A 26420-nucleotide genomic window follows, 5' to 3' on the forward strand; every position below is an offset into this window, starting at 1 on the left:
AAATTGCTGATCCATCAGTCGAACTAGAGGAACCTGCTGCTGAAATTCTGCTGGTGCGGGAGCGAAGAAACTTGGATGCTGGCGAGCCAAAGCAAAGAGGATGCAAGGTTCCCGCGGGCTGTGGGGAAATTGGGATTGATCTCACGTTGCCGGAGATCAATCCCACGGTTTACAAGTTTCTGAATATTGGCTAAATTGAATCCTAGTCTGTTTAAAATTTCTGAATTGAGTTTGTTTGGAGTTCTGTTTTAGTTCTAAGTTCAGACTTAATTAGGAGCCTGTTTTGATTAGGATTTGATTACGAATTGAGCCTTTTTATTAGGGATTTAGAGTGAGTCCTATAAAAAGGGATGCAAAGGGCCGCCGTTTTTCCTTCTTCTATTGTTTTTCCATGAATGAAAAAAAAATCTGCAGAAGCTCTGGTTTGAGCCCAAGAACTTGCCCTGTAAAGCGAGCGAGGCCATGGACAACTTGTCGCCGATGTGGGAGATCATGGGACCCGGCATTGCCGGCGCCGTGTTCGGGGCTGGCTGGTGGTTCTGGGTCGACGCCGTCGTCTGCAGCGCCGTCAAGGTCTCCTTCCTCCATTACCTCCCCGGTACGCCACCCACCCAATCATCCGTTCCTCTTCCAAACCCGCCGCTCTTCTTGATCTTCTGGGGCTCATTAGGGTTTCCTCTCTCGGCGGATTTCCCCAGAAATCTTCGCGTCTCTGGCGGCTCTCATGTTCAATTGCGTCAATAGAGACGATGTCAGCTACGACTACTACTCTCCCTACGGGGACAGCGAATGGAGGTCCGCCTCTCCCAAGCACGCCAATCCATCCTTCCCTTGCTTTATCTACTTGCTGATTTTTTCTACTCCAGTGGTTCCGTTAGTCTTTGATTTCAGCGTCCTGATCCCACTTTCGCAACTAATCTGATATGAATCTTTGTTACTCGTATAGAAATCATCACGCAGTCAACTGACTAGATTGATTTATGTGGTAGAACAAGATTCTGGATGGTTGACAGCTACTAAATTTATTTGTTGGCTAGTTTACTCGGTATTTAATTGTAATGCTGCACACTAACTGGTAGCTTTCGGTACATGTTGGGACAGTTGTTACCTAAGGTATTGTTCATGAAACATCTTTTTGGCTTTGCCTTTGACTTTTTCTTAAGGGGAAGAATCAAACATGAATGATAAAAATCACTTAACTTGTGTACATAAATGGTTTATATTAGAATAAAACATGAAGTTTGGGAGTTGTTGGAAAGATGAATTCAGAGAGCCTTCTGTATTGGTTTTTTGAGTGTAGATATCTTTTAACTTGGCTATACTTGTTGGAAGGGAAGAATATATATGTAGTTTGCTAATGCAAAATTGATCCTTGGTTGCATATATTCAGAAGTCTTATAGGCAGATGGAGAGATGAGATAGCAATGCGAGAAGAGGTCAAAGTCCTTTAAAAATGGTTGCTTCTTTTTAATGGAGAATAGTGAATAGTAGTCCTTATTCATCAGATTCTACCATTTTCAGTAGAATAAAAACTAAAGGGGACTTTCAAGCTATAATTTGATTTTTGTTTTTTTGGTGAATAAAATTTCAGTTTATGTGCACTTCATGGGACGTGATGGTTATATGGGAACAGAAATATCACATGATTTCATTGCTATAATGGATGTAATCTGTTGATATAACAAATGTTAAGAAATTGGCAACCTATATATGGAGCTTCAACTTGTATGTAGATGGCTTTGTGAAATAATGTACATCTAGATGTCATCGGATTAAGTTGTTTTCTTCCTTTCAAAACCTTGAGGTAATGTAAGTAAGCGATAAGATGGTTCAATGGGAAATAAATGATATGATGGTTTAATGGAAAGACACACCCCCAAAAGATGAGGATATTGTTAAGCAAATCCTTGAGATTGTTAAAGAAAAACCTTAATAGCTGCCATTTTTTAGAAGTTGCCAAGTAGAGGCAGTATGTGAAGGACTTTTAGAGAGTTTAGATTATGATTTGCTTCAAGGGTAATTTACTATATGGTATCTTATTTCATTTTTAACCAAGGGTTTAAATTGACTATATGATTTGATGAAAGGGTAATTTACTATATGGTGCCTTATTTCTTTTTTAAGCAAGGTTTTGAATCCCGGTTGTCATACCCTTATCGATTCGAGGTTGGATTCGAATGCTATCAGGGTGAGACTATATCACTAGGATGTCTCGATATCGTCTCGGCGCTTGAGATAGTTTGGTGTTCCTATGATTCATCGAGATGCTAGTTTTTCGGTGTTCAGCTTTATTTTTTGTTTTCTATTATTTTTAGTGTATGTTTGAATGTTTTTAGAGTTTATTTTTTATAGTTTAAGATTGGGTTAGGCTTTTGAGCCTGTGATTGGGTTAAAGCCACTTGCACTTGTACCAATGCCATTGCTTTGAAAAAAGGGAAAAATATATCCTAGCTCTTCCTCTTCCCTTCTTCCTCTGCTTTCTCTCTATTTCCAACTCTTGTGAGTGAAAACAAGAGACAGAGCCTCAGACTCTCTTTACTGACAAATATCAAGTGTTGTACTAGTTCGTACTATTTGAGTCGGCCATCAACTCATTGGCCCCGATCGGGACACCCTAGTTTACACTAACCTAGCTCCGTAGTTGTCCCAAAACTTAGTCTTTGACTAGTTTAGCCTAGAAATATCAGGCTTGACCATCTCTTGAATCCATGCTTTTAACAATATGAGATTGGTTGTGAAAAGAGGAGTGATGGTCAACTATTTTGGGGATGAAAGTTTCCTTTTTTTCTTGAATTCTTACAATTTTTTCACACCTTGATCTTATCTCACATGGTTCATTGTAAGATGGTTGTCTTACGAGAGTGTCTTTGTTTAAATTTCTAGAGGGCGGGGCCTATATAATGCTGCAGAAGTCTTTTAAATTAACAAGGTTATCATCCTCAAATTGATACTTCCATATATAATGCTCTGAGAAGCCTTTTTGTAGCCTTGTTATTGAAGAATTGAATTACTAATTGCTATTATGTTCTAAGAAAACTCAAATTTTCCCAAGACCTTAATTATATTTTCATTATAACTTTTACCCAATGTTTTTGTATGAAAGATTGATTGGAGGAAGGATGAATTTGGGAGGAAGGATAGATGAGGGAGAGGATGGATGGGTCTTCCATTATCCTCTCATGTGTTTGGCGAAATATGAAAGGATGGATGGAATGATTCCCTCCTTTGTTTGGCATAGAAGGAACCAAAGGGAAGATGGATAATATTTGTATGATCTTTTTACGAAACTACCCTTTGATAAAAAATTGTTATTATTATCAATTTGTAACACTTATTTATACTAAAAAAGTATGGCTATATATAAACTTGTAATCTTTATAATTTATAATTATATAAAAATTTATATGAATTTTTAATCTTAGTTTAATTTAACCAAATAAATGATTTTATAAATTAATCATATATGAATTAATTTATTTATATATTAATTATATAAATAACTAATTAATTTATAATTTAATTTAAATAGTTAATTAATTTTATATAAATAGTTAACTAAAATTAGTGAATATAAATAGAAAATTAGAAGACAATTCTAATTACTTACTTATAGTTATGGAAATAATGTACTAAATTTAAATAATTAGTAATAAAATTTAATAGTATGGGGATAAGAGTATAGGTAAAATTAAAAAAAAAACATATAAATAAAATGATTGAAAAAGTGAATTTTTCTGTTTAATTTAATTGTCCTAAACTAGTTCTTGAGATAAGATGTTGGCCATTATCATTTTCGTTTTCAATAATAAAAAAGTTGCAATATAGAAATTTAACAACCAAATGCTCTTGATTGACTTGTTGATAAATAGTCATAAAAGAGTGAAGAAGTGTTAGAATTTTGTCAAAAAATTAATGAGGAGTAATTTTGTTAACATAGAAATCCACCCCTCACATGCTCCATCCATCCTAGCATCCTCTCAATGCAGACCGATGGGCTAGGATGGATGTGCAATTTTTTTTTCATCCATCCTTTCTAATATTTTTTGTACCAAATGGTTGCTGGGGGTCATCCATCCTTCCAACACCATCCATTCTCCCTCTCATGACCCCAACCAAACATATGGTTAGTTGTGTATTGTTATATTTGAAAATTAATGTAAACGTATTCCATCTTCTTTGAGAACATCTTTAGCTTCAGAAAAGACAAACTTGGGTATGATAATTTTGAGCATCTTGTGCAGAAATAGTTGAAGTTTTCTGCAATGATTGAGGAACAAAACCTCAACCATAAATAGTGGTGATTGTCAAGGATGGATGGGGCTATAAGCAGTGAAGGTCATTGACTACCATCTTCTTGTCGTTACATTGTAAGAACATAACCATTTAATTTCCTTCCCATATTGATTGTAGAACAAATTCAAGACAACTTAATGTGCCAAGACAAGGCATGCATATATTGATTTAACATGCTAATAGGGTACCAGCACTATGTTAGTGAAATTTGTATTGAACATGTTCCATTTTAGAGTTCATGAAATTATCTATTGACCTCGAAATAACTCGATCAAATTTTATATGATCTCTTGCTTCATAATTTCTTAGTGGATAATGGATAAAATGAGGTGAAGCTTGTTGTTTTTTCCTGCATTCCTATAGTTGAAATTTATCCATTAAACTGGTTTGCTTAATTTCTTTGAGATTGATTTTATCCATGCTATAGATTGGGTTCTTGTTCCTAGTAATAGATGGGCCTCTTCCATTATATGTTTTGTGGAATTTTTTTCCTTCATAGGGATTTGTCCCCTATGCAATCACAAATAACTATAGTACTTATTACCATTATATGGTTAAGGCAAAAACAATTAGTCACCTATTTTTATAGTAATTTGGATCAATCACCTTAAAATTAGTTTGGACAAAGAAGTTGCATTTTTGTTGTTGCAATTACCATGATCTTTTGCTAATTGCATTAGAAGTTACATATTTATGTCTAAGAAGGTAGGAGATATATCAATTGTGGTGCAACCCATAATCGATTACTACAGGTATAGAATTAATTTCATAATAATCAATTATAGTGCGATTGATTAGATACTTCAGCAAATACTCATCCCAAAAGATCATCATAGAGGTATGTGAATGCAAAATAGAATATGATAGATATCTTATTAATGAAGTCTAATCAATGAAATATAACTAGTGCAACAAACTGAAAATAACCACAATAGAACAATAAAAAAATACTGCCAGTAATCTCGGGTTCCAAGGATGTGATAGATGGCAACGATGGTAATGATGATGGGTGGAGATAATGATTGATGGTCGAAGAAACGAGGGATGGGCAAAAGATGGTGATAGAACTAGTCGGATAATTATCTCTGTGAGTTTGGTCCCTCCAATCCAATGAGAATCTTCAGGCCGCGCTCCACCAAAGTATCGAGATGAAGGATGACGGGGTCAAGAAGGTGGCTCCAAAAAGAAATAGGTCAAGAAGCAGGATGAAATTGAAAGAAAAAGGGTCTTCCAGGGCTTCGCCCACGGTGGCACTCACCTTTCTAGAATTTCTTTCCTTTTTTTTGGGCTGTTATCCTCTCTTTTTATAGGCCGAGTTACTGTTCTGTGAATAGTAATCGGGTCGGGTTACTGTTTCGTGAATGGTAACGGGTCGGGTTACTGTTCCATGAACAGTAACGGGTTGGGTTACTGTTCATGTGAACAGTTTTTTTTTGTGCTATTTTTTGCAGATTTCTACATATTTTTTTTTCTTTTCTAACTTTCTTCTTTCATCCATGCACAATTCTATTTTCAAGACTATCATCCATCCTCCTCTGTTCCTAGATATGAGTGATGACTGTGGGTATTGAAGAAAGGCTAAGGCTCAAGCAATTAAGTGTGGTGGTTTGGAGTTGAATTAGGCTTCTTATCACACCTAGGTGGATCCTTTTTTGCTTGGCAGTACTAGTACATGACTCGACTGAAAATTCAAGCCTAAACATAGCTTTGGATGAAAAACACAGAAACAACAAAAAACATAAACTATGTATAAGACAGAGTCCTGAGACTACATCAGTTCACCCCAATTGGGAAGAGCTCGACTCCTGATGAGTAGGCCTCCTGTATGTGCTGCAACAAATCAGGTCTCTAGCGCCTCAACTCGTCCTCGCTGGTCCATGAACTGTCTGATATAGGTCTCCCTTGCCAACACACAAGAAATCTGCGGTACTGCCCCGGCCTAGTGTCTACTGCTCGCACGTCAAGAATATCCTTAATACCCTCATGAAAACTAGACTCTGAGTTGGTGCTGGGTAGATCTGGAACTGCAACCGCCTTTGGTGGATCTCCATGAAACTGGTACAGGTCGGCGACGTTGAAAATTGGAAAAGTTTGAACATTGTCTGGAAGCTCCAATAAATAGGCATTCTCCTCCAGCTTTCGATGTATGCGGAATGGACCATACTTTCGCGGGCTGAGTTTGCTGTAACTTCCCAATGAAAATCTCTCTCCTGAAATAGGCCATCACCAGATCGCTCTCTGCAAAGTGAACCTTTCGGCGATGACGGTCAACATCATCCTATACCTGGCACTGGAGTCAAGCAAGCACTGATGAACTTTCTGTTGGATGTGAAGGACTTGCTCAATATTGTCCTCTGCTTCGGCACTTATCCGACCATGATAGGGAATGGAAGCACGATCGAGTATGTGTGGAATAGGAAAATCATAGATGATTTCAAATGGAGACTTACTAGTAGTACGATTTATAGAACTGTTGTATGCAAATTCAGCTTGTGCTAAGACCAAATCTCACTGAGTAGGACGCTTACTAACCAAACATCTAAGCATGTTACCAAGTGTACGGTTCACTACCTTTATCATAAGACTACTGAAGTTTAATTTTGTTCCTAATTTGCTCCAAAGAGTTTTTCAAAAATAATTAGTAAATTTTGTGTCCCTATCAGATATGAATGATCTTGGAATACCATGCAGTCTAACAGTTTCTTTAAAAAATAAATGTGCTATATGAGATGCCTTAGATGTTTTCTTACATGGAGTGAAATGTGCCATTTTTGAAAATCGGTCCGCCACAACAAAAATCGAATCGACCTTCCTAGCAATCATGGGTAGTCCTACAATGAAATCCAAGGTAACATCCTTCCAAGGGCCACTAGGGATAGGCAACGGGGGGTACAAGCCTGTATTCTGGACCTTTTCTTTTTCTTGCTGACAATGTTGGCATTTTCACATGTATCTAATGACGTCGTCTCTCATCTTAGGCCAAAAATATTTTGAATTTAGAATCAAGGCCCTTTGAGTACGTTCTTTGCCTCTATCTTTCATAAAATTTTTCGTATTATACCTATGCAATTCCTTTTGTGGATAGAGCGTGATATTCATTTTGTCTTTCACAAAGGAATATGTATTCTTTTCTCCGTCATGTTGGGTCTTTCTATCGTACTGCCAAGGCCTACCTAACAACACGTGGTACACCCCATAGGCATAACGTCACGCCATACATGATCTTGGTATCATTTTCCAATGGAAAACTCTACTAGACACCTGTGGGTGACCGGAACCTCAACTCCCTCCTTAAACCAAGATACCTTATATGGTTTATGAATCTTTTGTATAGGTATTTTTAGTTTATCAACCATGTATTGGGACACGAAGTTTTCAGTCCTACCACTATCAATCAAGATAGAACATCTATATCCACCTGTAGTACTTATAGTCAAGAAAATACTTCGCCTTAATCAATTGTCCTGGACAGGTTACTTAGGTGCGACCATGACACGGTGAATCACCATGAGTGGGCCCACCTCATCACCTATAATGTGGACATCGTCGTTCTCCGAGTCATCCTGTTGTTCAGACTTATTCTCATTTGCCTCTGGATTGGGTTCATCTAAATCGTCTTGGCGTCCTTGCTCAATTAGGTATGACTGAGACTGGAATTTTCTCAGGAGACATTCAGAGGATTTATGTCCGGGTTGTCGGCATTTATAACAAATGATAGTGGAATCAAGTGCCGGTGCTAGTACGCCTTTGCTCTTGTCCCATAAGTCCTTGTTAAAATTGGGCTTTAGGGCAGTTGTGGTCTTGGTAGGGTTCTGAGAATTTATTGCTTTATTTTCGAACTGACTCTTTTATTGGGTAATGGAGTTTCTGTTTGAGTCCTACTTTCGACCACTAGTTCGCCTTTGTTGTGCTTCCTTTTGCAGTGCATGGCAATGGGCATCCTCGATACTCGAGACATCGAACATCTCCACTTGGTCTAGGATGTCCCGTCTTAAGCCATTGATATATCTACTAGCAACATGAATGGGGTCCTCACTAAGGCTATTTCTTGCTTGGAGCTCATAGAACTCCTCGGTGTACTCATCCGCGGTCCTAGTCCCTTGTCGAAGGTTTTGAAATTTCAAGTAGAGGTTTTGGCGATAATCCAATGGGACAAATCTCTTCCTCAACTTCTCCTTCATCTTACTCCAGGTACGGATCTTATCCTTACCTTGCCTCTTCATTCTTGGAGTTGCTTCCGCCAAACCAGTGCGTGTCCCTTTAATTTGAGGGTCACAAATTTGACCTCTTTATTCTCAGGAATTTCTTTCCAATCAAAATATTGGTCGATTTTGTCAACCCAATCAAGGAAAGCATCTGGTTGGAAACACCCCTCAAAATCCCCAACACCAATCTTAATGCCATCATCCCAACGTCTAGCACGAGGAGGTTCTCTATGTGGTGGTCTCTCTCTGTTCCCACATAGTGGTCGGTCGTCTAAGTCATTTTCTATCTTATCTGACTCACTACTCTCGACTATCCTCTGATGGACCCTTTGTCTACCTTGAGGTCTGACTCTACGTCTTGGTTCATCCTGATGATTTTCCTCTCTCTTAGGTCTGACTATCTTAGGTATGTTCAATTCTAGTCTAGTCATGATGTTGGAGAGGTGTTCTACCTATCGTTGGATCTGCTCTAAGATTTGTTGTTGGGTTCTAAATGCATCTTGCCAATTATCAAACATGATTATAGGCTAAGATTTGACCCAAAACTGTTTCGGAGGTGCTTCTAATATTATGGAGGTGAAACAGATTTTTTTTTTAGAATTTCTTTTTCAGATTTTTTTAATTTTTTTGCCAAAAATAAATATTTTAATACAAAAATTAATATTTTAATGCAGAAATATTTTTTATTTTCTAAATGCGGAAAATGAATGCAGTTTTTTTTAAATGCATAAACTAATTTTTCTGTATTTTTAACTCCGAAAATTAAAATTTTGTAGTTTTAAATGCAGAAAATATAATTTACTGTTTTTTTAAATTCAGAAAATATATTTCTCTGTTTTGAAGTGCAGAAATTTAATTCTCAGAATTTAAAGTGCAGAAAAAGATGAATGTTATGATGCAAACACAATAATGAAAATTTCTAAATATGCAGGACCTATTTGCTCTGATACTACTTTGGTGCAACCTATAATCGATTACTACAGATGTATATTGATTTCATAATAATCAATTACGGTGCGACTGATTAGATACTTCAGCAAATACTCATCATCCCTAAAGATCATCATAGAGGTATGTGAATGCAAAACAGAACATGATAGATATCTTATTAATGAAGTCTAATCAATGAAATATAACTAGTGCAACAAACTGAAAACAACCACAACAGAACGATAAAAAAAATACTGTCAGTAATCTCGGATTCCAAGGATGTGATAAATAGCAACGATGGCAATGATGATGGGTGGAGATAATGATTTATGGTTGAAGAAACGAGGGATGGGCAAAAGATGGTGATAGAACTAGTCGGATAATTACCTCTGCGAGTTTGGTCCCTCCAATCTAATGAGAATCTTCAGGCTGCGTTCCACCAAAGTAGCGAGATAAAGGATGACGGGGTCAAGAAGGTGGCTCCAAGAAGAAATAGATCAAGAAGCAGGATGAAAGTGGAAGAAAAAGGGTCTCTCAGGGCTTCGCCTACAGTGGCACTCACCTTTATAGGATTTCTTCTCTTTGTTTTTTGGCTGTGGTCCTCTCTTTTTATAGGCCGAGTTATTGTCCCATGAATAGTAACCGGATCGGGTTATGGTTCCGTGAATAGTAACGGGTCGGGTTACTATTCCGTGAATAGTAATGGGTCGGCTTACTGTTCATGTGAACAGTGTTTTTTTTGTGCTGTTTTTTGCAGATTTCTACGTATTTTTTTCTCTTTTCTAACTTCCTCCCTTCTTCCATGTATGCACAATTCTATTTTCAAGACTATCATCCATCCTCCTCCGTTCCTAGAGATGAGTGATGATTGTGGGTATTGAAGAAAGGCTAAGGCTCAAGCAATTAAGTGTGGTGGTTTGGAGTCGAGTTAGGCTTCCTATCATACCTAGGTAGATGCTTTTTTGCTTGGCAGTACTAGTACATGACTCGACTGAAAATCCAAGCCTAAAGATGGCTGTGGATGGAAAACACAGAAACAACAAAAAACATAAACTATATATAAGACGGAGTCCTGAGACTACATCAAATTGCTATGAAGCCTAAAAGGTGCTATAGTTAGATCAATTAAACTTTTCTAGGAAAAGCTCTTAGTATCTTTTGTTGAGCCACAATTTTGTTTTGGTGATGAAGATTTTATGTTTTATACAATTTTATTAAGAGTATTACTGGTCTAGGAAACGGATGTTACCTAGTTATGGTCTTGGCAATCTAGGATCCTAAGATGGGCAACTTGGGGACAGACGTAACCTTTGGCAATTTTTTGCACAAAGTGGCTGCCCTAGGACTCAAACTATTCCATTGTACTTGGGATCTATTTGGGAAGAAGGAATACTTCTATTAAACCGCTCAATTTGAATCTTTCAAACAAATTTTTGAAAGATGGAAAAATTGGCCAAAGTAGTATTTAGGTTTTCTTTTCTTTCATTGATTCAAAAATTAAGGCATATAGCTCCTATTTATAATGATGAGGTCAGCTCTTGCATAATTCGGATTGGATTTCTCTCATAGTTCGAATAGGACTAACTTTTCAAAAATAGATATGACTAGTAAAAATAAATACGAAAAAGCTAAAATTATGTAGGAGGTAGATCTCGACTTCTATCTCAACTTTATCTTCTATCCCTCCTATTTTTTTCTGCATTGGAAGATACATCCAATCAATTATTTTTAAAAAATATTTAGTTTGATCGGTCCACTTTGGAACCCAAATGATGAAATTTGGTTTTGATCACTAGCTGCACGACCCTCCTTTAGAGAGTGGCACCATATCGTAGATTTCGAAAAGTTACCTGATTTTTAAAAAAAGGAAACAAGGTTATCTTAATCGGATGTCGTATGACCAAGTTATGGCATCCAAAAGTTTGGTACACGATTTTGCTTCCTAATGTGGCGGATCTCGCTTTTGGACCTTATCCAACCATACTCATGTTGACCAAAGTAATCCACGTTATGTTTGGTGATCCTCCTGGATCAGGGCTTTTTCTGTTTAGAAAATTTGGCTCTTGTTAAAGCAGAACTGAAGGTGAAAAAAATGTCTGCTTCCCCATCTTGCATGGTTGAACCACTTGGCTTTTCTTGGACGTTGAACCTTTGGACCGATCCAATTGACTCAATCCTTTCATGCCGGATTTTTGTGACCTTTCTCTTGATGACACGGTCCTCTTTCAATAGCCTTTCTTGCACCATTTGTAGATTATCCATAGGTGGTAGCATTGGTTCTTGACTTTAGTCTTTGTCTAACATAGAAGGCTCGAACAACTTCAAATTTTCAGCATTGATTACTGAGTACATCTCCATATATGGTGGCAAATCAAGCTGGAAGGTATTATTCTCTATCTTATTCAAAATTTTGAAGGGACCATATCGAATTGCCGTTAGTTTCTTTTCTTCATCCTTCAACTTGTCTTTCCCTAGGTGTATATAGATTAGGTCCCTTTCTTGGAAGTTGCACTTCATGCGATACTTATCATGCCGATTTTTGTAACATAGCTGTGATCTATACAGTTGTGCCTCGACCTTTTGATGCACTTTTCTGATCTTCTCAAGAAACCTTTGACTAGTGCTTGGTCTCCCTCCTCTATACTATTCTTTAGTTTAGAGCCAATTGTAAACTCTAGGTCGAAGGGACTTTGTGACAGATAGGCCAAACAGACCTTAAATGGTGACTTTGGAGTAAAATAATGGATATTATAGGCGAATTGGAGGTAGGACAAGCTGTCATTCCAAGTTTTCGGATGTTTGAATTATAGCCTTGAAGGAGATGCACCATGGTTCAATTTGACCTTCGTCTGTCTTGGTTCTGTCATCTTGCATAAGGATCTCTAAAAATTACTCAGAAAATGGTTGTCTCAATCTAAAATTATGGAAGAAGGTAGCTCAAAATGCTGAAAGAATAAATGAGCTTCTTCTCTGGTTACAATCTTCTTGCAAGGAATCAAGCATACCATCTTACTGAATTGATCAACCACCACAAACATGGCTGTGTTTTGTCCTTGGCAAACCTCCTAGGAAATCCATTGAGATACTCTTGCAAGGTTTGCTAGGTATTGGTAGTAATGTATAAAGTTCTAGCTTTGTATTGGAGGGCTTCGATGTGCTTCGTAAAATACAACCTTTGATGAATTTGGCCATATCTTGTTGCATCTTCATCCAATAGACATACCTTTTCAAGTTCAATAAAGTTTTCTCTACTCCAAAGTGTCCAACTACTTTTGAAGTGTGAGCTTCTCAAATCCAATGTACCCTATCAGCAGCTTAAGGGATATATAGTACATGTTCATCTATATAGCAATCCATCGTTCAAGGTGAATTCTATTAGCAGTTCTTTAATTTCTCCATTTCTTCCTGAAAATTTGGATATGTTGCATAGAGGTCCTTGTACTCCTCATGATAGAGTGGCTGAATCTGCATTACAATCAATAGACTGGAGACCATTGTTGATGGAAACCAGGACAATAAATCAGCTAATTTGTTTGTAACCCCTTTCTTATATTTGATCATCAGGCTGAATTGCTACAGATAAGACATCCATTTTTGTGTCGGCCTGCTGCAACTTGGACTGGGTATATTGAGGAATTGAAGTGGTTTGTGATCTGTATGCACAATTGTCTCTTTGTCTAGCAAATATGATCGTAATGCTTAACGACCTAGTGTAGGGCATACAATTCTTTTTCATATGTTCGATGACTCAGCTGCAACCTTGGAACATCTCCGAGTCATACTCTACCAATTTTCCTCCTTGCATAGGGATTGCTCCCAGTGCATATCCTAATGTATCGGTCTTGATCTCGAAGGGTCTTTGCAGATTGGGCAATGTTAAGACTGGTGCTCCGCATATCTTCTTCAAAAGCTGAAAAGTGTCTTCATGATTCTTCAACCGTTCTAATACTTGGTTTGCTGTTGTCAAACCGTGTAAGGGTGCTGTGATCACTGAGAATTGTTTAATGAATTTTCTGATATACTGGCATGCACGCATGAAGCTCTTGATCTTACACCATCTTAGGTCTAGGTCAATTTTTTATAACCCGCATCTTTTTTGGATCAATTTTTAATGTGGCTCCACCAACCATAAAGCCTAAATAGACCAGTGACTGCCTCCCAATTTCATGCTTCTTAAGGTTTAGCTGATTTTGTTATAGTACCTTTAGGACCTTTATGATATACTCGATGTTTTCTTCCCAGGTATTGTTGTAGATCAGAATATCGTTGAGATACACAATCATGAAGTCTTCTATGAAAGGCTGCAACATCTTGTTCACCAACCTCATGACAGTGGCAGGGGCGTTGCATAGTCTGAATAGCTTGACTAATTACTCGAACAAACCCTGTCTCGTCCTGATGGCCGTCTTCCAAGTGTCTTTCTTGCAAACTTGGACTTGATGGTAACTAGCTTTCAAGTTTTGCTTGGCAAGGTAGTGTGCATGCTTGAGTTGGTCCAATAGATCATCAATTTGAGTTAGAGGGTATCTATTCTTGATGGTGATCTTGTTCAAGGCACAATAGTTGATGCACATCCTCCATCCTCCATCTTCTTTGGTACTAGTTCCACGAAAGATCCACAAAGTGAACTACTAGGCTTGATCACGCCTTGGTCGAGAAGCTCTGTGACTTGGTTCTTGATCTCATCGTACTTTATCACCAAGTTGCGCTAGAGATCCAAGTTGGGCCAAAGTACATCATTAATTAGTTGAATCTCGTGTCTAATTGATTTTTTAGGTGGCAACCCTTTTACCTCCTCGATTAGGTCTAGAAACTTCTTCAGCAATTGGCTTATCTCAGTTTTCTGACTCGGATCTAGGGTCTTTATCAAATGGCTCAGCCTCTCCTGTGTGGTATTGACATTCCTTATCATCAACAACACAAACTCTTTGCAGGTGTTAGCAATTCACTTCGCCTGGGTAGTGGTCGCATGGTCTATTTTTTCTTGTGTTCTAGAAGCATTAATTATGAACTCCTTCCCATCCTTTACGAGTCGATATTTCCTCTATCGCTTATAAAAGACTGCATTTTGATCTTATTGGTACGAGCTTCCAAAGATGGCATGCATACATCCAAAGGAACTACTTTGCATTTTACCTCATCAATGTACCTCTCAATTGTTGCGAATATGAAGGTACACTGCTTGGCGGTTTTCAACTCAACATCTTTTTGAATCCACTCGAGAGGATAAAGATGCAGATAAGGCTTGGTCCAAGGTTCGCCGTGCCGGTACCGGAGCTTGTGCGGATCGGCCGGTGGTACGGTATGGTACGCTCCTATGCCATTCCATGCCGAGCTCATACCGACACAGCAGAGAGGGCGAGGGAGAGGAAGAACAGGATAGAGAAAAAAAGAGAGGAGCGGAGAAAGGGAGAGGAAGAGGGAGAGAGGGCCGCTGGAGGCCTTCGGAGGGTGCCGGAGGGGCGCCAGAGGGCCGAAGCAGGGGCTCTACCCTCTGGACCCCCGTTTTGCTCACCCATGTTTTGAACGAAACAAGGGTCCGGAGGGTGGAGCCCCTGCTTCGGCCCTTCGGCGTCCCTCTGGCACACTCCGGAGGCATCCGACGGTCCTCCATCTCCCTCTCACTTCGTCTCCCTTCTTTCTTTTCCTCTCTTTCCTTTTTTCTCTCCCCAACCTGCTAGTTTACTATTTTGAATGTCGGAACTATCTCGGTCTGCCACTGGCATGGCTCAGTATGCCTCGAAATTGGGCAGTTCGGAATCGTTCCGTGTTCCCTGGCTTGGTCTGCAATCCTAGTTTCTGAATTAGATTTTCAGAGATAAGGTTCTTTTGGCTTTCATGACCTACAGTAGTCTCAATGATGCTCTATTTCATTTGAATCTTCAAGTGGAAGAGTTTGTCTCATGCCTTTGGGTCTGTCTCAATTGCTGTCTTGGATTTTCTCACCATCAGGTTCAACTTTGAATCTGCTTGCTCAAGCTCAATCTCTATCACATTGAGGACCACCTTTCCTTTCTTCTTGAGATCCCCATCCTTTGATTTCCTCCTTTTTAGTTGCTACTCAAGATGAAGCTTCCAACATTTCTTCTTGGTGTGTCCACTGATGTTATGGTAATTGCAATAATTTTGCTGAGTTTTGTTGGTTGTTTCTTGTTCTGCTTCTGTTTCTAGCTAGGTTTCTAGCTAGGCTTTCTGTCGCTTTTCTTAAATTTATCGTTTTTTTTTCTTTCCTAGGCCGATTCTTCTCGATCTCCATAGCCTTCATGCTAGCTTCGCTGATGTCTTCAACTTTGAAGAGCTTCTGCTTTTTTCGGATGCCCTCGTGGGGACCTCCAACATATTTCATATAGACCACATTATTATCGATGGAGATCTTGATTAAGATAGTTTGCTTGCGAAACCCAGTAGTGTAATCCTATACCAAAAGATCATACTTCTGCTGCGGGTATTGCTGCTGGATCCATTGATCCTCCTCGTGGCTGATTGGTAGAATTGCTTGTTGGTTAGGTTTTTGAATTTGCTCCATGTCAGATTAGAGATGTCCTTGTTCTTCATGTACAAATCTACTAGATAAGAGCATGGGTGGAAAGTTTGAGGCGGACAAAAGCTACCTTCTAGATATTAGAGTATCCATAGATAGTGAAATAGATCTCTAACTGGTCTAGCAAGTTATCTAGCTTTCCTGCATCAACAACTCCATCATATAAAGGGATCTCGATTCAAGCTTCGACTTTGAAGGCTGAAGAGGAGGTTTTGGAGTGTCTGTAGGTTGCTCATCCTCCTCACTAGATGGTAGATCCTCATTTCCAAACATAAGAGATAGCTTCACTATAGAAGTTGCTGGTGCTTATGTCAAAGGGATCGTTAATTGAGACACAAACTTAGTAAGCTAGGCAATTTTCTTCTCTAGTTGTGTTATATGTTTCTTCATTTCATCATCCATTGAGGTAGAACTAGCAGCCATACTTGCCTTTGTTTTCTGACGTACTTCGAGCACGGATAACTCTTCTCCCATCTACAGTGCTGCTCGCATGTCTAGACTATAAATTAAGTCTCCTACATATGTAGTAGATCGAAGCTCTGACACCAACTTAATGTGATAGGGGGGAAGGAAGAATTCTTTTAACCCATTCAATTCAAATCTCTCAAAAGAAATTTAGAAAAAGATGAAAAATAGGCGAAAGTAGGGTTTTAGGTCTTCTTTTCTTTCATTGATTCAAAAATTGAGGTATATATCTCTATTTATAATAATGAGGTCTGCTCTTTCACAATTAGGATCAGATTTTTCTCTTGGTTTGAATTAGACTAGATTTTCAAAAATAGACATAACTAGTAGAAATAAACACAAAAAAGCTAAAATTCTACATGAGGTAGATTTTGACTTCTACATGAACTTTGCCTTCCATTGCTCTGCCTAGTTATTCCTAGATTAGGAGATACGCCTAGTTAAAGTCTTTCCAGAAAAGAAAATTTTCTATTTGATTGGCCTGGTTTGGAGCCCAAATGATGGAATTTGGACTTGATTGCTAGTTGCATAACCCTTCTTAGGCATGGTACCACATCGTCGATCTCAAAAAATTATCTGATTTGGAAAAAAAGATAATTTCAATCGGGCATCGTATGACCAAGTTATATCCTTCGAATGTTTGGCACACGATTTGGCTCTTGATGTGGCGGATCTTGCTCCTGGATCCTATCCCGTCCTACTCGTAGTGGCCAAGGTATTGTGTATCAAGTCTAATGATCCTTCTGAATGTCAACCCAAGCCTTTTTTATCATTGCACCAAGTAATGGCTCCTAAGGAAATTTCCTATTCTCTTTAACATTTTCATCTTGAGATATCTTTTTCACAATGAATGTTGTGGACATGTCCCAAGGTGGGCCAGCTAGCAGTTGGGTCAAGGTTTGGAGTTGCCACCTACTTTTTATACCTAGGTCTAAAAATAGGAAACCTAGTAAAAACTAAAAGGGAAAAGGATTGGTAGGGAATCAAAGGGTAGGGTAAGGGCAAGAGTACAATCAGTGAAGGGATCCACTCCCCAAATTGGCTTTGCAAAAGCAATGTCCATACCACTCAAGGACCAGAGCATGACTATCTATGCCTAGTTGCTTGGCATTCACATGCATTGCCACCATATTAGAAATCAAACCATTGTTGGCCTCAGACCTGGTTGCATGCAATGTTTAAGGGGTCTGACTCGGGGTTCTTGAGGATGGCTTGAGGGTGAGGTCAAAGGGACCTACCTTCCCTTAGACGCATAGATTGAAAGGAAAATTCAAGAAAAGAACAAGAAAATATGAAAGAAACTGACCTAGCAACTTAGGAAAACTTGTGGAATCAAATCTGTCTTTAGTCATTAAGCAAGAAACAATTAATTGCTAAGAATTACATGCTATTGAAGTAAAGATTCACAATGTTCAAATTAAAAGAGGGGAAGGAAGCAAATCTTGTTCCAAGATGGTGGTAGTTCTGAGGTGCCCTCCTTCTTGTAGAGGACCCTTTGGGAGTTCTCCTTGTTGAGATGCTATTTAGAGGCTCCTTTCTCCCTTGTTTACGATCTTAGACTTTCTTGTATCTAGAATATAGATCTAGGCTTGGAGAAGGAGATGGCTAGATCTTGGTCTCAATTTCCTAACTTAATCCTAAGTATGGGCGTTATAACCTAAGAAAAAAGAGGCCAAGAATTCAAAAGATTTCAAAAGAGCTGAAAGGTTCTCCTTTCTCCTTCCATGGAGGTGGTGTTTATTGGCGAGGAGTGGCTGGCCCAAGGGTTGAGATTACACCTTTTAGAGAAGATAAAAGGTTAAATGGCTTAAATGGGTCCAAAGTGTCAAGTGTTGATAGGCTCTAGGACTTTCACATGAATCACAGTTCATAAAGGGCTAGGATTTGGTTGAAGCACAAACTGATCCAATGGTCAATTTTGAAAAATTGATGGCATGGCTCAGCTGGTTAAGTGAGTCATTGTGACAAGGTCACAAAACTGGGTGTCCACAATTGACCAAGTATTAAGCCTTATCGGCTACCTAACTTTGGGCTATTGGAAAATGGGGTTAGAGAAGTTGGATTAAACTGAAACTTTTTGTAGGTATAAAGTAGGTATACAGGAGTGTGTTTTGATGGGATCAATCTGAGTTAGTTTGGCCAGGAGTCAGATATGGTCAAATGCTGGTTGAGAAGACTGTTATGACCCAAATATCCATTTTTAACATGAAGTCTTGAAAGTCAAATAAAAAAGAGATGGAATTCATTCTAGAAGTGTTGGAGGTATATAAGATGTATGTATTGTTTGAACATGGTTTGACCTAGGATTGTCCTAGGGTTGACAATGGTAAAAGTTGTATTTTGGGGTTTTTATGGCTTTGGTAAGGGAGTTTGGGTGAATTAAGTTTTTTCGTGTCCTTTATTGGAGTTTCATTCATGCAAAGAGCCATTAAAGAGGGTGCCTAGGATGTCAACACACATTAGGTCAAGTCTTTACGAGAATTATTATTTTCAAATTGGTAGAACACTGCTTTGATGCATGTTCAATTATGGTTAACTTGTGCTGTGATCAAGGTTTATTTCATTAGCATAGCTGGGAATAGACACAATTTAGTTGAACAAAGTTCAAATGATGCATTTCATTGGTTGGTTAGGTCCGTGGGTGCTCACCTACACTAGTTGCTTGGCCATAAGGTCGAGGTGGTGTTTGGTTTATCTATCTTGCACTGGCCATAATTATTGAAGTTAAAGAGGGGTCTAGTTATTTCTTGCTGGCTTATTGCGAGATTTGCAAAGCCTTAACAAGGGAATTTATGGAACTTTCAAGAGGTTTCTCAGAAAATTTTGCAATTATTGTGGTAGCTATGATATCTTTTTTCAAATTTTACTTCTTGAGTTCCTAGAAGAAACTTGTATATTTGGCAGACTATTTAGAAGTAAATAGCATTTGATGTTTGTTTGGAGCTGTTTATGGGCTGCTATCTAGAATTGCTTGTTACGTGCTAGACCTTTCAACTCTATTTTATCCTGAAACTTTCAACTCTATTGTATCCTTCTTAAAATTAAATTCTGATTGTAAGCAGTTGCATTTGGTGAAAATACATGCAGTAATAGTTTAGTTGATATGGTTGTTGTCTTGGCTTGCCCCTACCTTTTATGTTGTAGTAATGTATCAAATGAAAATATTCAAGTCCAATGTATTACTAGAAGACACTTGTAACTAGATTGGTGCTTGTTTTAAGGCACCAACACAGTAAGCTTACAATGTCTCTCTTGTTGGGGATCTCTGAAGTCTAATAGCAAGTAAAATATCAGTGAATAATGTGTATTTATGTTCTATATTTAGGCAGCTTTGGTAGTTTTTCAGTGGGCTGGTATCTTAAAGGAAACCTTTGATATGAGTAACTTGCTAGCTGCATATACCAGAGGCTAAATTGTATAGGATAATGGAATTTAATGTGCACATTTAAAAGTTAATGACCTGGCTACCATGGCTCATACTCTAGGTGAAAGGGGTTTGAGCACGGGCCAGTGATTTCAAGCTGAATGCTTAGGATGTCCAAATCCCCATAATGGGTATTTAGGGTGGCACAAATGTAATCATGAACAACTTGGCTGCAGTGGCAATGGAGTGGTGGTGGACTAGAGGAGTTCCAAAAGTTGGAGACAGCTGTGGGTTGTTTTGATGGAGGTTCACATTGCAATTGTGACCAGGTACTTGAAGTAAACACAAGCTACTATCTAATGTTGTAAGCATTCATGTTGTGTGCTAGCTTGTGCCCATGCTGATATGTGCCAATGACTGATAGGGCATGGCAAGTATCTAGTGAGGTTCCCTCAAATTCTTCCCTTGATGGCGGCCTAACCAAGGAAGACATGCAACGGCAAGAGGCGGAGACCAAGTCAAGCTCAACCCACCAAGTGCTCATCCAACCTCGCCAAGTGCCCACTTTATGTCTATTGAGTTTAGCAATTTTTTCTTATTGCCATGCCAAGCCGAACCTCACATTAGGCTTGGCGGGCGTCATTGGATTCCCTTGGCATTGGGCTTGGCATGCGCCAGCCCTGCCGCTCGGCCAAGGGCCGTGCGCAGGGGTTTGGCACGGCCATGCCCAATGCCATGGGCGCCCGAACCCCTCGGGCACCACAAGTCACCTCACAGCGCACGCGGCCTTGGCCATTCAGGCTTTGGCCGGTGCGCGCCCAAGCAAGGAATAGGCGCAAGGCCACCAGCCCGCGCGCACACGCATGGAGAGGGCGCTCGGCCAGCAGATCGAGCGCGTGCACAAGGATCAGACGCGCGGCCAGCAGATCGAGCATGCGCACAAGGACTAGGTGTGCGGCCAGCAGACCACGCACGCACGCATGGAGGCGCGTGGCAAGCAGCCTGCGCGCGCGAGGCCAGGGCGACATAGGCCCCGGCCGGCGCGCGCACGCGCAAGGAAGAAACGCACGGCAAGCGGGCCCGCGCATGCGCGGCCTTGGCGCTTGGAGGGTGGCTTTCGGCCCCAAGCCACCATACCAAGTCTTGCACCTTTGCTCCTTGTGGATGACTTAGAATTGTTAGAAAAGTGGGCCGATCGGGTAATGCTGGGTGCTATATGCCTCTTCGGATGGCCATGGAGAACAAGTCAAGGGGCGGGTCTACTGGCTGCAGCTTGGCCCGACCCTTGGCTTGTTGGAAACACTTGGCCCGGGTCTACATATTTATAGGCTCTTCATGGTGGACAAACAATTAATGGAAAGTTAGCTAATGGTGTGGCCTAGGCCGGCCATGGCTGTCCAAAGGCTGCTGGTGGCTGGGCAGGCCTTTGGCTGGCTAGTTGGAGGCTGTGGCATGGTCCTTGGCATGGCTGGCAGCAGGGCTGGTGGGCAGAAGGGCTAGGCAGGCGGCTGGCAGGGCTTGGGCACGGCTGGTCTGGGTGGCCTGGTCGGCCGTAGGCCCTGCAGGGCTTTGGGGCGCCGGCCTGGGTGCAGGCAGGGGGCGTTGGGCGCGCGGCTGGGGCGGCAGGGGCGCTGTGGCAGGGAGCTGGGGCGCGGCAGGGGCGCTGGCAAGGGCTGGTCGGGCGGCCGCAGGCGTCTGGCGCATGCAGGGTCATGCGCGCACGCAGGCCCGCTGTCGGGCGAGCGCGCGCGGGCACTGGGCGCGCCCGACACTGTAACGGGCGAGGTTCCCCGCCCATGGCACTCTAGCGGGCGAGGTTTTGCGGCCCGAACCTCGCCCAACACAGTGTAGCTGGCGAGGTTCATTGGCCTGATCCTCGCCCGCAGCATGGGTCGCGGCAAGGCTCGGGGCTGTGCGCGGTGGACTCGGCCGAGGTTGGGCGCGCTCGGCCAAGACTTGGCATGCATGGCACGGGCCGACTATGGTTGTGCTTGGCCGAATGAAGGGCTTGACCAAGGCCTCTTCATGGCCCGTTGCCCTCCTTGGTTGGCGGCGCTTGTGGGGGTCCTCAACACCTAGGCCGGCGCGCGCCAAGGAACGGGCGCGCGGTAGGCGTGTACACTTGGAGCGGGCGCGCGCGCGAGGTTCTTGACCATGCGTGCGGCCTGTCCAACCAGGCGCGCCCAAGGCAAGCGCCCAGGCATCCAGCGCCCCAACCAATAGCAACCGGACCAAGCCAATCGGCCAAGCGCAGGAGACAGCGGGCGGCACCAGGCCAGCCCACGCCCATGTGCGGACCGCCAGACCACGCACGCCAAGGTTCTAGCCAGCGCCAGCCAACAACCACCAACCGCAGGCCACAGTAGGGTGCAACGCTAGCCAACAGCAAGAAACCACCGCGCCAAGGAGCTGCTGCAGTGCTACAGCCAGCCAACCGCAGGAAACTACCAAGAACCACCGGCCAAACTACTTGGCAACCGGACGGCAACCATGCCATCTCTTCAGCCAGCCCAATGCAAGTACTCAGCGGTTGCCATCAAGTTTATCAAGCCAAGGAGTTAGAACTGCAGCAACACATGGCGCCCTCTCATGCATTGTAAAGGCCTATATAAATGCCTAAGTGAGGAGAATTTGGGGACTTTTTTGGGACATTGTATTAGCCACCATTGAGTGTGCCGCAAGGCTTGGGTATGCATAATGCCTAATTTCAGTTCCTAGGAACTTGGGCTAAGGTAGGGTATATCAACCTCCCTTAGATTAGGCTAAGGTTGGGACATCAATCACTCCTTAGAATCATTGTATTTTCTTTCTTCAAATTGGAATCAAAGCACCACTTGTTGCCTCAATTGTCTATTTGAGTAGTCTACATTTGGCCTCAATTGCCTAAGGTTCCGAAGAGGAAATCATCCTCCATTCTTAGCCAAGTCAAGCTTGGAGTTAGAAGGAGTCAAGTGTGCCGAATTCCCAAATCAGCCCGGCGTTACCTATCATCGGTCAAGGAGGCACAACATCACAAAGCTGATGCCAAGGAGCAAAAGGTAACCCCATTGGTGTGGTTGGCGAGCGACCGACGCTAGAGCCCACCAGTATCATGCCGGTGCCATGGCGTCATGAGATTGGCACCTGACACTTAAGAACCTTGATTCAGAAGAGTCATGAAGGAAATGAAAATAAAGCATGGACAAGACGAAAGTTACATGAGTTATATGATTGCGACATTTTCTCTCTTAACCGGAGTGTTAAAGAAACTAGACTAGAAGGAAATTTAGAAAACCATTGTTAAAATATCAAGAACAATGCTTTTGCAAAAGACTAAGCAATTTGCTTCTTTTTTTTTTTTGTAGGGGGGTGGGGGGCTGTGGGCTGGGCGGGTGGTTATGGTTAAGCATTTTGCTTTTGATAAGGATCAGGATTACATTACATTCATCATGAACTGAAATGTGTATATATTTGAGATTATGGTAGCACTCTTATTCAGACGAATATCTTTGATGTGATAATGGTCATGTATAAGGTTCGCAATTTCACACTTGACATGATGGATCGAAGGAGAATCCAAGAGATACAAAGAATGGCCAATGACATTCTCAATACAATATGGTGATTTACTTTTATATTCAAAAAATGCTACTATCATGTCTTGGAGGTTTTGCTTGTTTTTAGATTTAGATATAGGAAGCAAGATAAGCATTGACAAAAAGAGTAGGATTCAGATTTTCAAGCCAAAATTATGGTCTAACTTGATATACAATTCCAAAACTACAATGGACAGGGAAATGCATCCGAATGGACCCAGATCTTGCTTTGTATCCTCGTAGGTGGATGAATTGTTAAAATTTAATGCTGTTCAAGAAGAGGTCAGATTCAAGAGCACAACGGATTCCATATATGCATCATTGTAGAACAATGGCATAACAAAGCAAATCATGACTGGTTATGATTAGAATTGAATACTTCTATGGTTGTATATTTGATTGTGAAATTTTAATGTGCTCTACATGATCAGATGACATATTGTTGAAATTAAAAGATCTTGTTTTCCAGTCCTTACTGTAATTATGTGAGAGCATATTAGAATTTCATAATCAAATTTAGCTGGACTATGATCATATATAAAATCAAGGTTCAGATTGCAGTCCAAGTGCCAATTCTTAGGGTAACCACATGGTATTGAAAGTGGAGCAAAGACATCATATAAAACTTTATTAGTGTTAGAATGTTGATAAGGTCCAACTAAAGATTATAAAGAAACATGAGAATGATTTCTTTAGTTTATCTTTGAGATCAGATCCAAGTTTCATACTAAAGTAACATCATAACAATCAGACTTGGATAAGCATTGGGAAATTAAAATCAAAATAATGATTCAGAAAAGGGAATCATGAATGATATCTTAAAGTTTGAACAAGTCCCTGGCAAGTTATTGCAATGCTCTCCTTCTTGCAGACTGAGTGCTTAGATTCAAAGTTAAATTATGAAAGGGAAACTAAGACCTGATATGTGTCTAAAATGTCGGGATCAAAAACTTTCTCTTGAAGCCATACACTTTCACATTTGTGATAATGGTCATGTATAAGGTTAGAAATTTCACATTTGACATGATGGATTGAAGGAGAATCCAAGAGATACAAAGAATGGCCAATGACATGATTGGGTTTCCACATCTAATATAGAAGATCACAATGTGTAAACATCTCAGTACAATATGGTGATTTACTTTTATATTCAAAAAAAATACTACTATCATGTCTGGGAGGTTTTGCTTGTTTCGAGATTTAGATATAGGAAGCAAGATAGACAAAAGAAGTAGGATTCAGATTTTCAAGCCAAAATTATGGCCTAGCCTCATATACAGTTTCAAAACTATGATGGAGAGGGATATGCATTCGAATGGACCCAGATCTTGGTTTGTATCCTCGTAGGTGGATGAATTGTTAAAATTTAATGCTGTTCAAGAATAGGTCAGATTCAATACTAGAATGGATTTCAGATGTGCATCATTGTAGAACGATGGCACAAACAAAGCAAATCATGACTGGTTATGATTAGAATTGCATACTTCTACAGTTGTATATTTGACTGTGAAATTTTAATGTGCTCTACATGATCAGATGGCGTATTGTTGAAATTAAAAGATCTTGCTTTCAAGTCCTTGCTACTCTAATTATGTGAGAGCATATTAGAATTTCATAATCAAATTTAGCTGAACTATGATCATATATAAAATCAAGGTTCAGATTACAGTCCAAGTGCCAATTCTTATGGTAACCACATGGTATTGAAAGTGGAGCAAAGATATCATATAAAACTTTATTAGCATTAGAATGTTGATAAGGTCCAACTAAAGATTATAAAGAAACATGAGAATGATTTCTTTAGTTTGTCTTTGAAGTGAGATCAGATCCAAGTTTTGTACTAAAGTAACATCCTAACAATCAGACTTGGAAAAGCATTGGGAAATTGAAATCAAAATAATGATTCAGAAAAGGGAATCATAAATGGAATCTTAAAGTTTGAACTAGTCCCTGGCAAGTTATGCAATGCTCTGCTTCTTGCATACTGAGTGCTTAGACTCAAAATTAAATTATGAAAGGGAAACTAAGACCTGATATGTGCCTAAAATGTCGGGATCAAATACTTTCTCTTGAAGCCAAAGCCATACGCTTTCTTCTTGTAAGGATCATGACTGTATTAGGTTCATGAAAAATTGAGATGATTCTAAAATCATGATCGTGATTGTAAGCATATCCAACTCCAAGATCATCAATTCGAGAAGATTATGGTCATGAGTAGTGGATATAATGCAGTGAGATCGTGATTGCATTTGAGACAACCGTGGACGATGGTTTGAAGACTATGAAAGTGAGCATTCTCTTTAATGACATAGTTGTTAGGATTGTTATGAAAAAGATATATAGGTACAGCCTTTTATTTGCATGATGCACAAAATAAGTAATATGGTAAGGTCGGCAGGCTGAATCAAGCAATATTCCGGTACTTTTCTCTGTATTACTCTTTTAGATTGGTTCCCTCATTCTCTCAGCATTTGGGCTCTGACTTTTCATCGAGACATTTGTTAATTCTTTTCATTTGATGATGAATGTTTGATCAGTATTTCAGTTCAGAACTCAGATTACATTTTGCCTCTCATGATATTGATTCCACTCTTGCCGCTACAGGTTGAAGCTCTGGCTCTTTGTTGCATATGTTGTTTCCTTTGTCTCTCTCTCTGCAGCAGTGGGCTTGCTAATACAAGATGCCCTCACAGATAAGGGCCCTTCCGTGTGGACAGATGTTGCTAGTGTCCTTCAATGTGTGCTTGTCTTGATCAGGTATTCCTGCTTGGTTCCAGTATATGCATCTCCTACCATGGAATGTTATCTAACATTGATATCCCTTGCAGTGGGCTGATCTACTGGATTTGTCATTCGGAAGATTGAGATGATAAAATCTGTTCCACATTTGAAGTGGGCATGTAAAGATGAAGTCACCATGAACTTAGTCACTGACAAATACAAAGAGAAAAAGAAAGGGCAAAAAACATTTTTTTTTTTTTTTGTAGTTTTACTATTTTATATATCAATATTATTCTGCAAATAAACGAGATACTATAATGATCGTA

At 40.2% G+C, this 26420-nt stretch overlaps 1 protein-coding gene across 1 annotated transcript; it reads left to right on the forward strand.

The window, feature by feature from the left end:
* The first annotated feature begins 327 nt into the window (after nucleotides 1-327).
* Nucleotides 328-26420, forward strand: LOC103697563 (transmembrane protein 50 homolog). The gene is made up of 4 exons (XM_008779448.3): nucleotides 328-598; nucleotides 699-795; nucleotides 25978-26130; nucleotides 26202-26420. Exons 1-4 carry the CDS (start codon nucleotides 463-465, stop codon nucleotides 26236-26238), a joined length of 423 nt encoding a protein of 140 aa, XP_008777670.2. The 5' UTR covers nucleotides 328-462; the 3' UTR covers nucleotides 26239-26420.

This window comes from Phoenix dactylifera, unplaced genomic scaffold (genome assembly GCF_009389715.1).
Source record: "Phoenix dactylifera cultivar Barhee BC4 unplaced genomic scaffold, palm_55x_up_171113_PBpolish2nd_filt_p 000365F, whole genome shotgun sequence".
In the NCBI taxonomy this organism is placed as follows: Eukaryota; Viridiplantae; Streptophyta; class Magnoliopsida; order Arecales; family Arecaceae; genus Phoenix; species Phoenix dactylifera.